This window comes from Rhinoderma darwinii, chromosome 1 (genome assembly GCF_050947455.1).
Source record: "Rhinoderma darwinii isolate aRhiDar2 chromosome 1, aRhiDar2.hap1, whole genome shotgun sequence".
In the NCBI taxonomy this organism is placed as follows: domain Eukaryota; kingdom Metazoa; phylum Chordata; class Amphibia; order Anura; family Rhinodermatidae; genus Rhinoderma; species Rhinoderma darwinii.
Window position 1 is genome coordinate 570,565,924 of NC_134687.1, and position 15,530 is coordinate 570,581,453.

General features: G+C 41.1%; 1 protein-coding gene across 1 annotated transcript in view; it reads left to right on the forward strand.

Annotated features, from left to right (window-relative positions):
- SREK1IP1 (SREK1 interacting protein 1) overlaps window positions 1-7,779 on the forward strand; it is an 89,447-nt gene extending 81,668 nt beyond the window's left edge. Inside the window, exons 4-5 of the mRNA XM_075839154.1 lie at window positions 5,872-5,941; window positions 7,408-7,779. Of these exons, the coding sequence (XP_075695269.1) occupies window positions 5,872-5,941; window positions 7,408-7,585 (248 nt within the window). The 3' untranslated portion in view covers window positions 7,586-7,779. The remainder of the gene's footprint in view (window positions 1-5,871; window positions 5,942-7,407) is intronic.
- The last annotated feature ends 7,751 nt before the right edge of the window (window positions 7,780-15,530 follow it).

Consider the following 15,530-nt stretch of genomic DNA (forward strand, 5'->3'; position numbering starts at 1 on the left):
ACTTACCTGCTAACGCCGATGCTGCTGCAGAATCAACTGAAGCCTCTGGTGCCGATGTGTCCTCGCTCGTCTGACACGATGCAGGACCTGTGAGTGACGTCACAGCGTGATCTGGCAGAAGCTGGGCGTTCTGAAGAGAAGTGGATGATACTTCTCGTCAGAGCGCCCAGCTAGTAAAAGTATTAAAAACGCCCCGATGTAACACACATAATACACGCCCACTTGGACTTTTACTTTTAAACACACCCACTTGGACTTTTGCAAGCCTCATTTGCATAACTACAAAAATGGTCATAACTTGGCCAAAAATGCTTGTTTTTTAAAAATAAAAACGTTACTGTAATCTACATTGCATCGCCTATCTGCTGCAATAGCAGATAGGGGTTGCAAAATCTGGTGACAGAGCCTCTTTAATAAATCAGCAGATGATTTGATTGAATACTGTGAATCTATAACCTGTCCAACTATAACTAGTAAACAGCGACTTAAACTGGACACTGCAATCACTGTAGAAGAGATTGCTGAGGCAATGATGGACATGTCCAGAAGGAAGGCCTCGGGCCCGGATGGCATACCTTTAGAGGTTTACCTGAAATATCAAGAACAACTGCTCCCAGAACTACTTAAAACTTATCAAGCGTCTTTGTTGGCGCGTTCCCTGCCGGATTAGTTTTATGAGGCCACAGTAGCGGTGATACTTAAGCCGGGTAAGGTCCCATTGGATTGCTCTTCATTTAGGCCCATAGCGTTACTTAACGTTGACTATAACATTTTCACAAAGGTTTTATCCAATAGGCTTAACGGCATTATGACTTCTATCATACACTCTGATCAGGCTAGGTTTATACAAGGGAGAAGTACATCAGATAACTTACGCAGGGTCCAAATTGTCTCCCAGATTGCATCACGACAGGGGGAGGACTGGGCTTTGGCCTCTTTAGATGGGGCCAAGGCTTTTGACTCCATTGAGTGGCCATATTTCTTCATATTCTGCATAGGTTTGGCTTTGGACCTGTGTTTAGTCAATGGATTGCCCTATTGTATCTACATCCCAGAGCGGCTGTGTTTTTGAATGCACATCTCTCCCCATACTTTTAATCTAGCACGTGGCACCAGACAAGGCTGCCCAATATCTCCTTTATTATTTGCTATTGCTGTGAAGCCCCTGGCCATTTTACTTAGGACTGATGTGGTCTTTAGAGGTATACCCCTAGGTTCTGGAGAGCATCATGTGGCCTTATATGCTGATGACATGCTACTGTTCATGTCTTCTCCTGATACATCCTTGGATAGGGCAATGACAATTATTAACCTATATAACCGAAAAAAACAGCATGGATCTGGTCAGCCCAAGAAAAATACAATGCAGCTGTCAGCAAGCATATAGCCAAATGTGAGCTAGATCCTGGGGCGTATACCCACAAAGCATCCAAAACATATGAATATATAACCTAAAGAGAAGGATGCCAATAGACAAAGGATGTACGAAAAATAGAAAAGTGCTTTATTCAAGATGACACATAAATATGCAATGTTAAAAAAGAATCCACAAACCAACAGGTTAAAAAGGACATACAAGCCGTGCAACTCACAAGATAAATATACCATGTAAGCAAAGAGTATATGTGAATAATGGCATAACCTAACACTGTATGCGTCTGCAAACAGTATATTGCCCGCAAAAGTTACACAAAGTAAGGTATATATCTACCATATAAAATGGTGTACAGGTGGGTAACAAAATGCGTATAAAGGTAACAGCAGGAAATAGACAGTGCTGACAGTTTGGAACAATATTTAAGGTAAGTAGCAATGATTGAGCATACCCATGATAGGTGCCAGAGTGGAGTGCACAGCAAGAAGTCTGCCCCAACGCGCGTTTCGGCGCAAAAATGCCTTCGTCCGCCCCAGACGAAGGCATTTGCGCCGAAACGCGCGTTGGGGCGGACTTCTTGCTGTGCACTCCACTCTGGCACCTATCATGGGTATGCTCAATCATTGCTACTTACCTTAAATATTGTTCCAAACTGTCAGCACTGTCTATTTCCTGCTGTTACCTTTATACGCATTTTGTTACCCACCTGTACACCATTTTATATGGTAGATATATACCTTACTTTGTGTAACTTTTGCGGGCAATATACTGTTTGCAGACGCATACAGTGTTAGGTTATGCCATTATTCACATATACTCTTTGCTTACATGGTATATTTATCTTGTGAGTTGCACGGCTTGTATGTCCTTTTTAACCTGTTGGTTTGTGGATTCTTTTTTAACATTGCATATTTATGTGTCATCTTGAATAAAGTATTTTTCTATTTTTCGTACATCCCTTGTCTATTGGCATCCTTCTCTTTAGGTTATACAATTATTAACCTGTTTGGAGAATTTTCTGGTTTCTCTATTAATTGGGACAAGTCGTGTCTAATGTACTTCTCCCCACTCGGAAGCTCCATGGTCAACTTGTTGGTGTCTGGCTTGAGAGTGGTCTCTGGCTTTAAATATGTGGGCATTTATATCCCTAGATTGGATGCTGACATGGTGCGGGCAAATGTTGATCCTCTGGTCCCTTTGTTTAGAGATAAATTCAAGATCTGGTTGGGCTTGCCTCTTTCTGTAGCGGGTCGTATAAACCTTATCAAGATGGCAGTTTAACCCAAGTGTCTCTGTTTTGCAGCATATATTTGTACATATCCCTATGTTGTTTTTCAAAGATATAGATCTAAATTGCAATTGGCAAAACTGCAAAGGCCTAGGGATTTGACAGGTATGGCTCTTTCTGATTTTATATGTATACTACCTGGCTGGTCAGCTCAAATATATGAACTCCTGGGTGTCCCCTGGCGAGCCCGAGGGTTTAGATAAATGTTTGGCGAGTTACTTAGGATTGCCTAAATGATGGCCTGTACTAGATCCTTTAATTCCGCTTGGTAGACATTCCTTACCAATTCATAAAGTATCTCGTAATGTTTAGACCGCGGCGCTTAAGATCTCCTGGCAATACCAGATAATAGCTGAAACACCTCTGTGGGAGAATAAAGTGATTGACCAGTTAAGTCACTCAAAGCATGATGCCTTTTGGTCACGCCTGGGTGTTGCTATAGTGGGTGATCTATTTGAAAATAATGTTATGCTCTCTTTTGCCCAGATTGAGGAGACATACCAAGCTCCATGACAAGCCTTCTATAAATATTTACAATTACGCCATTCAATGCAGACTCCGTTTAGTGGAAGGGACATCCCCATCTCCTCATATCAATTAATTGGGATCATTAGATCACAGGGCCCTGGAGGTCTAAGGCCTCATGCACACGACCGTGGTGTTTTTCTGGTCCGCAAATTCCAGGACCGTGTTCCGTGGAATGTCATCCGCAGTTCATCCGTATGTAATCCGCAGTTCATCCGTATGTAATCCGCAAAATGCGGATGAAAAAAAAAAAGCCTAGGTAAAACAGGATGACGACAGAACTCATTCCCGGTCGTCGCCTAGCAACATTTCCGCAAATCCGCAAACTGCGGATGACACACGGAGGTGCATCCGCAATTTCCACGGGCCCATTGACTTCTATTGGCATGTCCGCAGCGCATTTGCGGCCCGTAATAAGACATGTCCGGAGTTTCTGCGGCACGGATGTGCGGACATGCGGAGAGCCGTGAAAACACGGATAGTGGGTATGGCCACATAGAAATGAATGGGTCCGCAATTAACCCGTGGAATTGCGGACGCAAAAACACGGTCGTGTGCATGAGGCCTAATTTCCTCCATTTACTCTTTTCTCCTTCACGCAAAGGTGAAGAAAGCAGCTTTCCCAGCAATGCATAGATGGCAAACACTGGTTCCATCCCTGGATGAGGAATCCAGATCGAGCCTTTTAGAATCGCATCGATTTGTATCTACTGCTATTAACAATAAACGTATACAGTTATACGTCATACACCAGCGTTATCTTACTCCGGTCCGTCTTTATAAAATGGGTAGGACAAGAGTTTGCTAAATATAACTTTTACTCCTATCTTATAAAAAAGTGTGCAATAGGAACACACCGAATAAACTTTACATAGAGGGATATTCTCTATTAGAGAGAGAATATAACAATTTATACACTGATTAACTGCCAGTTAATGCAGATAATGATTACATTTTCAGAACGCATGCTCCAAAATGTGTCAATACATGAGGATAAGCGTTTATCCCAGAGGGAGGATATTAGTGTATATGGGGTTAAAAAACCCTCCTACCCATTCTGTAGTGTAGCCGAGTCTGTGCTAAACCTCCGAGCGGGGACTGGGAAACGTCATTATCCTTTTTATCTAGGCAATAGGTTTTGCCTTCTCCATGCAGTTCCGGTCCCATGCAAGTGAATGGGACTGCGTTGCAGAGAACTGCAATCCCACCCACGGCCGCTATGGAAGTGTACCGCGCCGTACCTGGTAAACTAAAGAGGCCGCGGCCCCATTAGTCAGCTGATCAGTGGGGGTGCCGGGAGTTTGACAACCACCGATCTGATATTGATGACCTACCCTTAGGATAGGCAATACAGAAAGCGCTCCATAGTGTAATATATAGATAAAAATATATTATTATTCCTCTGGCCAGAGGGAAAAGAGACACACTTACTAGATCACGTTCTGCAACGAACAGGCACAATTTTGGAATGCAAGGTGGGATCCAAAGTTTTTAGAGTGAATGTTTGACCATCTATTCTGAATTCATTAAGGACTAGTGAATTAAATGTTTCTATTAATTTCCCTTGTGTCCTTAGGATAGGCCATCAATATAAATGTCCCGGAGAGGCCCTTTAATAAGTTTAGCTTTAAAGGGGTTGTCCAGCAAATATATGTATTTTTTTTAAAAACCGCTCACAATGCTGTACAAACATAAAAAAAAGCCATTCTCACCTCACCAATCCCCCACTGCAGCCCTTCCCCCGCTGCAGCAGTGAAGTGTTAACACAGGGAACTGTGAACGCTGCAGCCAATCAATGGGTGTAGTGGTCACTGCTGCGGCCAGTGATTGGCTGCAGGGGTCACGTGTCCCCGTTTAGGCACATCATCACTGTAGCATGAGGTAGGGACCGGCCAGGGATGGGTTAGGTGAGCATGGCTTTTTTATGTTTGTACAGCATTGTCCAGCATAATTTATGCGCTGGACAAGCCATTTTATAACCGGTTGTTTTTACTCTGCTCTCCTCCGTCTTAGATTTTATATTTCTTAGAGATCAGAAACCCTTCAGTGTGATAAATATGCAATAATAGAGGACGCATTTTCATTCTTTCTCTCGCTGACTCCTATAGCTACCTAGAGCGATTTGTGAAATATGTTATATCCACTCATTAACTATAATGAATAATCTTTTTACCGTATTGTTTATGTTCTAAAGAAAGTTTGATATAGTTCTATGCTAACAGCCCGTGTCAATAGAAAACAGGCTTTCTAAAACAGCACCAGGTGCTTGTTTCTTGCACCTTCAGGGGAAGCATTGGGGGTTCTCAGCACCCCTATAGACCAATACCAATTCATTCTAGAAGGTACAAATGATGGGCATTGATGAGGATAGTGATTTGAATCCTCGTGATAACTCATTACCTGACAAAAATCAGGGCTTGTTCACACACTCATAGTAGTTCAACTTCAAGTGATCATCTTCGGTTAGACGTCTCTCACAATGTAATACTCACTGAAACGCTTTATACAAAAAAAAAATGGGGAGGTTAAGATAAATATGCTCCTTTTTTTTTCCCCCTTGAAATTTAAGTTACTATTTCCATTTGAAAATACAGGAGAATATGTGTGTGCTACTGAGATAATAATGCTCATCTACAGCAATCCTATATATATTGGTTTTAACACCCACTCTGCATTTTAACAGATGCGGTAGACGTTGGGAAGAAAAAGCTCAAGAAAAAGGAGAAAACAAAATCCAAGAAGCCAAGGAAAAGGTAAATTACGACCGTGGCAGAATGCGGGTGAGATCATAGTTATTGACAGCAATAACCTTTACAAATTCTGAGCATTTCTACATATGCAGAAAGTGTTGCCCGAGCAAAATGTATTTCTGCAACATAATGGAGTGTTTGAGTCTGTACAGTGTAGATTATTTTTTTTTACTTTGGGTTATTAAATAATTTTTGGGGAAAGGTAGTAGAATATAATGAACAGTGGCATCATACAGAGAAATGTAGTATTCTCAACTCTGCACTTACTTGAGTTAGGATGTATGTACACAAGCAGGTTTTGTGGCTTGTTTTTGTCGAGATTCGTGCAAAATCACAACAAAAACATTGCAAAACTGCTTGTGTCAATGCACCCTAAAGCTGCTCCTGATTGAAGACCTACCAGGCTTCGCTCATGGACCCGAGGGCAAAATATGTGACTAGGTCCGTCACATGACACTGCAATATCTCCATTGTGGGATCAGTGCAATATAAGTATTTTTTGAGAATTGTTGGATATGCAGTTCCCCAAAGTATACAATGTATTTTCACAAAGGGTGAATTAGAAGAGTCTCCTCATGAAGACGATCCCTTTTTGAAAGGAAGTCAACTGATTGCCGTAGGTCCAGCTTCACTAACTCCTGACGATCAGCTGTTAAAGCCACGTCTGACTAGTATTACATAATGGCCATTCAAATAAATAGCCGTCCATGTAATTCATAGACATTCAGGGTCTGCCAGAGTGAGATCTGCTGTACAGAGTGTCTGTCTCTCTGTTTTGGCTCATAGTGGCACTTGCCAAGCAGGATGTCCATATGCCCTATTAGGGCAAATAGATTGGTATGGTCTTTTATAAGACTACCCCTTTAACTTTCTAAAACGTTATGAGCATGTGAAAAGCAGAGCATGTAAAGAGGTATTCTATCTATTCGCATTTATCACCTATCCTGTGGATAGAATGTTAGATCAGTGGGGTTCCAACTGTTGGGAAGGAGCTTTGACTTGATGGCTGAGCCAAACTCTGTGCTCACTCTGCTGTTTCTATGTCGCTCATAGGGTTGTGTAGAGCGGCAGTGCTTATACAGTACCTCCATACGACTTCCGACCACAGCTGCCCTGGGGGGGGGGGATGAGAATTTTCAGCTTTAGTGATCGTTGAAGGTCCTTGCCCATGTATCCCAGTCGATCGATCCGGTGGTTAGGTGATAAATGTTCCTATCTAGAAATCCCCTTTAAATATACATTTTGTGATATCAAGTTCCTTTCAAGTGCTCAGTGATGTTGGAGGTGTTAAACACTGATCTATGTATTCATTCTTCAAGCAGTAGGATCCTTTTTCCTATTCTTATGCGGTTAGGGATCAGTGAGGCTGGTTTATCAGCTGAACAAACTTTTTGATACATTTGATGTATTGATTTTGCGTTAAAGATCTTTTTAAACCGTTATTATTTACATGTTTTCATTATCTGCAGATCGCACTCGTCAAGCGAATCGAGTGAAGACCGTCCAAAATCAAAGAAGAAGAAAAGTCATAAAAAAGTGAAAAGCAAGTCAAAGAAAACAAAACACCACAAGAAAGGCAAAAAGAAAGGGAAGCGGGAGTGTCACTCTTCCTCTTCAGGCAGTTCACAATCCTCCAGCAGTGACTGACCTGACTCTAGTCATCACTTACAGCACTGTGCTTTCCAACTACAGTATATGCAAAACTGTATATTATATAAGAACCCCGCACGGTTAGAAACGTAAAGACTCAAATGAAAAATTAGTACCACAGCACAATTTATTATTCATTCTATAATTTTTTTTATGTTTTCCAGAAAAAATAAAGAAATCAATTACAAGTATTATTTTAATGTGTTAATAAATAATTGGTGGCTGTTAATTCAGTGCAGTCAGGTCTGCTACAGAATGTGAAATAAGGATTCTAATATATGGTGCAGACCAGCAGCCGAACCAGTTTATGAACACACAAAAAGGCTGCACATAAATGGACTTTGTAGCTTGATGGAGACGATTCATTGCTCTTCACTGTCAAAGACCTCTCCAGCTGCTTTTGTGATAGTGTAAAGTATTTATATCAGCCGTAGTGATATTTTTTTACCAGTGGACAATCATTTTTTTTATCCCATTTCAACATATCTTTCACTTAAATTCTACCTCAACATGTGATCTCACACCCGACATTGGGCGTACAGAGATGCTCATACATGCCGGGTGGAATAATTGTCATGGAAACCATTCGGCTCCCAGGGAGTATCATGCACGGGTCCAATTCTAATTAATAGGACCCGTGCAGGATACTCTCTAGTGCTTCGTATGGTTGCCATGGCAACTGTACGTCCCAGTTTGCAGAAACATCTCTCCGAGCCCGACGTCAGGTCAGGCGTGAGATCACAAGTGAAGGGACACTTTAAACTGTTACCGTTTTATCATTCAACATGGTTTTCTATTTTTTCCTACACACTTTGTCACTATCCAATAGGTGCTGACAGTGTCAGACTGTGTAGGGACACACAAGAGGGATGGTAACACACCGTTGTTAATAATCCCTTGCCGCCACAGCCATTTTTCGTTTTTTAATTTTTGTTTTTTCTTCCCCGTATTCCGAAAGCCATAACTTTTTATTTTTCTGGGAGGAGTTGTAGTTGTTTCCGGGATTAGTTATCGTTTTTAATGGCACCATTTACTGTACCATAAAATGTACTGGGAAACTGGAAAAATAAAATCTTTGTGGGGTGGAATGGAAAAGAAACTGCGATTCCTCCATTATTTTTTAGGTTTAGATTTTTTACGGCATTCACCATGCGGTTTAGACAGTATCTTGATTGTATTCTGCAGTTCAATACGATTACGGCAATCACAAATGTAAATACTTTTTTTTTTAGCTGTACTACTTCTACAAAGAAAAACAAATTTGTTAGAAAAAAACAAAACCTGTTTTGTGTCGCCATATTCTGAGAGCCATCATTTTTTTTATTTTCCATCATTGGTGCAGTGTGAGGGCTTTAGGGTATGTTCACACGACGGCGTCCGTTACGGCTGAAATTACGGGGATGTTTCAGCCTGAAAACATCCCCGTAATATCAGCCGTAACGGCATGTGCAGGCGCTTGAACGCCGTGTCAATTACGGGCGTAATTGGCGCTGCTATTCATTGGAGTCAATGAATAACGGCTCCAATTACGGCCAAAGAAGTGACAGGTCACTTCTTTGACGCGGGCGTCTATTTACGCGCCGTCTTTTGACAGCGGCGCGTAAATTACGCCTCGTGTGAACAGACAAACGTCTGCCCATTGCTTTCAATGGGCAGATGTTTGTCAGCGCTATTGAGGCGCTATTTTCGGACGTAATTCGGGGCAAAAACGCCCGAATTACGTCCGTAAATAGGCCGTGTGAACATACCCTTATTTTTTCGTGGTGAACTGTAGTTTTTCTTGGTACCATTTTTGGGTATATACCACTTTTCGATCGCCTTTTATTTTTTAAGGAGGCTAAAGCGACCCAAAAAAACAGCAATTCTGATGTTGTTTATATTACGGTCTCTACGTCAGTCACCCTGTGGGTTAACCCCTTGAAGTCCAAGCCATTTTTTGATTTTTCGTTTTTCAGTCCCTGCCTCAACATTTGGCTTTCTGTTGCAGGATTTGCATCCCCATTGAAATCAATGGGGAAAACCTGCAACGGAAAATCAACTAAAACGCAGCATAAATTGATAGGCTGCGAAATTAAATTCCGCACCGCAGGTCAATTAATGTTTACGCTGCGTCTTTTTTCTAAATCTTATCCCCTTTGCTGCTACTGTAAATGCTGCGGAATTTCCACACACAATTCCGTTGCGGACATTTCACAGCTACGTGGGAACCTAGCCTAAAAGTAGAAACTGGAAAAAAAAATTATGTGGGGAGGGAATTGGAAAAAAATGTGTTTCCTCCATTTTCTTTCGGGTTTCGTTTTTACATCTTTCACCGTGCAGTAAAAATGTCAAATTAACTTTATTCTGCTGGTCAATACGATTACGACGATACCAAATTTATAAGAAAAATCTGTTAAAGCCTACGCGTTTCGAATACACACCGTATTCTTAATCATGGCTGATAACCGTTATCAGCCATGATTAAGAATACTGTGTGTATTCGAAACGCGTAGGCTTCTATTATTTGCCTTGGAAGACCACCTACATTGCGTTCACCCTCCTGTGTGTCTACTGTCATATTGACTGTTCAATAAAGTGGAAACTAGGATTTCCTTTTACTCACCGTACGTCGCTGGATCATCTCTCTACTTTCTCCGTGTTTGCCGTGTGCCGTCGCGGAGATCCGGGCGAGTTCTGAGGGCAAGACGCTGAGCTGGAGGATCCCTACTCCCCCTATTTCCCCCATGTTTTTCTGCCTTCATTAGGCCCCTGGGCTGCCATGACAACCATCGGCACCCCGCAGTTGAATCGTGGAGGGGCCGATAAGCTGTCAGAGGGGGCCGTCCCCTCTTTTTAACGCCTCAGGTGCTGCGGTCACGGTTGACCACAGAATTTAAGGGGTTAAAAGGCTAGGAACAGCGCGATCACTGGTTCTGGCCGTTAGTCACGTGTGTCGGCTGTAATACACAGCTGACACCTGCAAAGTATGGAGCGGGCTCAGCGCGAGAGCCCGCTCCATACTTCTCCTCCTGCACCATGACGTACCATCACGGTGCGTTAAGGGGTTAAATTTGAATAGATAAAAATTTTACGGACCTGGCGATGGCAATTAATTTTTTTGGGGGTCTTTTGGTAGATTACTTTAGGAAAAAATGGAAAAAAAATAAAACGTTTACGATTTTTTTTTTTTTTTAGCTCAAAATTTAAATGTTTCTTTTTTTTTAAAATGCTTAGCCCCCCCCCCCCCCTAAGGGAATCATTTGAGGGAGTACAAAGTTGGCAAACCTGGGGGCCCCCAGGCTGCCATGACAACCATCCACAGAGCTTAAGCTTGAGTTGCGGACTGCAGCATCTACATGATTAAATGGCAGGCCGTTACAATGAAGTTTCGGCATTCAGCTGGCACCTGCTGAGTATGGAGCAGGCTCAGCCTGTGATCGCACTCCATACTCCACCCTTCCCGGCCATCATGTACAATTACGTTAAATGTCAGGAAGGGGTTAATGTAGTCATTCAATTCTATGAAGAATAACTGAGGAACAGTAGAATGCAGATTTCTAAAAAAAAGATTCTCCATAATTATTATATCATGGGAAATAAATACAAATATTTACTAACATACATGCCAGGAGAGCTTCTCATACGTCCTTGCAGAGAGGGACTTCTGTAGCAAAGGCCGTATCTGATACGTCCTTGCTACTAAAGCTTATATGGCAGGATCGCAACTAGAAATGCAATCGAGGTCTCAAGCCAAGAATTGAGTTCTCACTTTAGTCCGTGTGGCGGAAGACGGAGATCAGCGGTTTTGCCGCAATTTGACACAGCCTTCGAGTTTGTGTCTTAACACTAGAAATTGATATGCCTATATAGTCCACAATTTAATTTACATTAAAGAATTGGTTGGCATATTTCTGCGGTTTTGTCGTCTCTTACACTTACACCTGTTAGGGTATGTGCACACACAAAATCAAAAACGTCTGAAAATACGGAGCTGTTTTCGGGGGGAAAACAGCTCCTGATTTTCAAACGTTTTTTAAGCCACCCGCGATTTTCGTGGTGTTTTTTTACGACCGTTTTTGGAGCTGTTATTCTATAGAGTCTATGAAAACTGCTCCAAAAATGGCTGAAGACGTGACATGCACTTCTTATTCGCGGCCCTTTTTTTATGCGGCCGTTTTGAAAAACGGCCGCGTAAAAAACGGCCCGTCGGAACGCCGTTTTTCCCATTGAAATTAATGGGCAGATGTTAGGAGGCGTTCTGCTTCTGTTTTTTCAGGTGTTTTTCGAGGCGTAAACCCCCCAAAATACGCCTGAAAACATTCCATGTGAACATACCCTTATGGTAGATATGTGTGGTATGCATAAACTACTCACATCTGACAATTGTTTTGCAGAGTACATTTTTTTGCTTAGGAGGTCTGCATGAGTACGCATTTTAGTTGCAAAATTGAATTTTCATGCAATTTTTGCTTCTAATCACTGTTTGGTTTAAAGTTGCATGAAGGTGGTTGTGTGCATAAATGAAGTTGTATTTTTATACACGTATGCTATGCGCGCTCAAATTTTTTTTATTTTGGTAGCTGTTGCCATATGCAGTATATATTTTTTAACATATTTGTGGATGACAAGCAAATATTACATGGCTTCATTCATCATTTTTGAGAGCACAACACTAGTTGATGTAGACGTTTCTGGTATATATATATGAACTTTGCACACCTTGGTTTATTATTTTACATATTTTTTTGTGTGTAAACCTCTGTATGTATGTGCATTTCAGGCACAAATGTATGTTTTAAAGGAGTTGGCAAGCGCTGCATCCCATTCATGCCTCTCACTGCTCTATACTGTACAACACTGGATAGGCCTTCAATTTTATCTCACCAAACAACTACTTTAATGCATTTTTTTTAACCATGTGCCAGGTGTCTACAGTCAAAAAATATGTGGGTGTGGGGGTTTAGTAGGATTTCTTATTTCTTTTGCATTTTGTAATTTAGGTTTTATTTGTACATGTCAAAAGTGTTAAAATCAGTGCAAAATGTGCCAAAAACTGTGGCAGCAAAAAGATCAAAGGCTTTGGACACCTTTGCACAGATTTTTTTTTTCCATCAATTCAAAGAAGAATGTAAAAGAAAAAGCGGCAACTCACCATCCTGTTTAAAAATCCTTTTAATGCCGACCTATTGACTTTCTTTTGTTTTATAAACACTGATTTTTTTTTTATATTTATTGTTCATTTGCTTCATAATAGAAAATGAAGCATAAGTAGTCTTCATAAAAAATTTCCTACTATTTTGTTGCTGTGAAGTCTGCCTAACTCCGTCATTAGCTGGCTGTACTGCTGTTTATGACAAAGATCCGACAGCATATTACTCCTGGTTATGTCGGCTCTCTCTCTGCTTAGAGAGAGCAGCATGGAGGGGGAGAAGATTGTACGCGGCAGATAAGAGTGGGGAGAGGGGTCAAGCATCTGAAGGCCCATTTGTGATGGCCAATAATCGGCCAGGTTTATTATCATTGGCCCGTGTAAACATGGCAGCGATCAGCCAACAATCGAGCATCTTATATGCAGCCTAAAGAGTAATTGTTGTCAGCAGCATATCTCCCCATGTATACAGGGGATGTGCTGATGACTATATGCAAAGTGAATGAGGAGCGAATGATCGTATTAATGTTCATCCCCCACGTGGTGTGCATAAGCCCAGGATAAAGGGCCTTTAAACAAGCACTGATTGACTTGTTATATCGTCGATCGGCACTTGTTATAAATAGAAATCCGCCTGTTTTTAAGGACCTCTATTCTTCAAAAAGGGCAAATCACACATGCTGTCAGAATCAGAGTGAAGATGGAGAAAAACACAAAGGGAGGAAGGGGGAATCACACGGCCAGTGTATCTGTGTAAAGAGAGTACACATGGCACACTTCGCATCAGAGTCTGTCCGCACAAAGGTGGAGAGATCCTTTATGGGCTGTAGAAAAAAAGAAAGCAGTACAGGAGTGAAGCTGTGCTGATACATTTGAGCTAGTGAAGGCAGCAGCGTCACGGATTCGCAGACCTCACATACAGCATATATTAATGGGAGGTACACGCCCACAGGAGAGAAGTCTGAAATTAGGAGCAGGTTGTAAACTGAATATAAGGGGGTCTAAAAATGAATAAAGGAGTGGAGGCTGCAGCCGAGAGCTTAGTGCATATTTGTCAATGCATATTTTCATTTGTTTACATTTTCATATTTTACTGTTTTTCCCGAGATTGTAACACTTTTTGGATTATATCATAACCCTTCAGCTATGTTCTGTGTTACATGCAGATTTTGCTACAGATTTCACCTTTTGCAGCTAGTGAAAACCGCAGAAAATATGCGACACATAGTGCGTGGTGCAGATTTAAAATTCACCGCGTGTGAAAGCGGTTTTGTTAAACCCCATTCACTTGCATTGTTCAGAGTTTTTTTTAAGGTTTTCAGTGCGTAATCCGCACCAAGAATCCACAACAGATCGGCCATAAATGAACATGCAAGAGTTTGCATTGCTGAATCTAATACACACATACACAAACATGAAGAATGCAGTAGGGAAAAAGGCAGAAAAGATCGGGGAAGTTTTGTGTCACCCAACTATTCCATGTTTATTCAAAGACAACTATCCATAGTACCAGCTTTTAGTAGGAAGAGCATCTCTGACAACTCGAGACTCAGGAATATAATGTCAGATCTGCCTGAATTACTGTAACACGCTGGCGGAGCAGGACTATAGAAGAGTAGAATGACTGCAGCAGAAATATACTTACATAACAATGCAGATATACACAAAATTGCCCACATTTATCAATGTAATTTCATCTTTTTTTGGGGGGCACATTTTTCTCCAAAATAGCGTCTCATTTTCTATGCAACATAAATATTTACCATTTGGGCCAGAATTTAAAACTATTCACACTTTGCGCGTAAGTTTGTAAAAGTGGAGTGAAAACTGGTCGTGGCGTACTGCTTGGCCAGAATTTTGACACATTTATGAAATGCAACTTTTTTAAAAAGTTGCATCTCTACTCCACACAGACCCTGGCATAGAAAATGCTGCGTAATTTTAGCTAAAGTAAAAGGTAATGGCAGTGATATGTTGTGACAAATATATTAGAGGGCACATGCAGTCGTAAAGTTTTTGCAACATATTTCAATAAAACAGTCTAAATTTAATTTAGACATAGGCTAAAATGAAGGCACTTTTAATAACCTGGCTTTTTTGTTTTCAAATTATGCAACATATACCCGTCAAAGGTGTTGAAATTAAAATCTATACATACATTACATCACACTAAACATTGAATAGAGAAACAGAATTGTCTGAGGAGGTAAAATATAATAAAGTAATCAAATCAATAATAAAAATATAAAGAGATTGAGGCAGCACTCTAATTTACGATCCTTTTAATAAGCCTTGCAATGTTTCAACCCTGTGTGGGGTCTTTTTCAAGCAATACAAATGTACACCGTTAAAAGTATTATAAATTGGAGTATTGCCTTGATCTTTATTACTGATGGTTTGAAGTCTCCGAAACCCAAAGGCTAGTCAGCCGAGCGCTGTAATCGACTGCCGCTCACACACATGACTGCCGCCCCGTTAATTTAGAAAACTTGAGACCCCTCTTCTCTTGATCGATGAGTTCCCAGTGGTGGGACCCTCAAAAACCTATAACCTATCCTGTGGATAGGTAATAAGTTGTTGTGGCGGAATAACCCCTTTAGCATAGGTCATAAATTGAAAGCAGCACTTGTTCTATTACATTTGGGAAAAAGATGGTGGGCAGAGAAAATATTTATATTTTTTTAAGTGGGAGACCACCCACTGTAATGTTTGCCATTTGAGGTTAACAGACAGCATCTATTACCTATGTCCCAAGACAACAAGATATACTAAATTGAATATTAAAAGACTACAATCTTTAAAGTGCATAAAGTT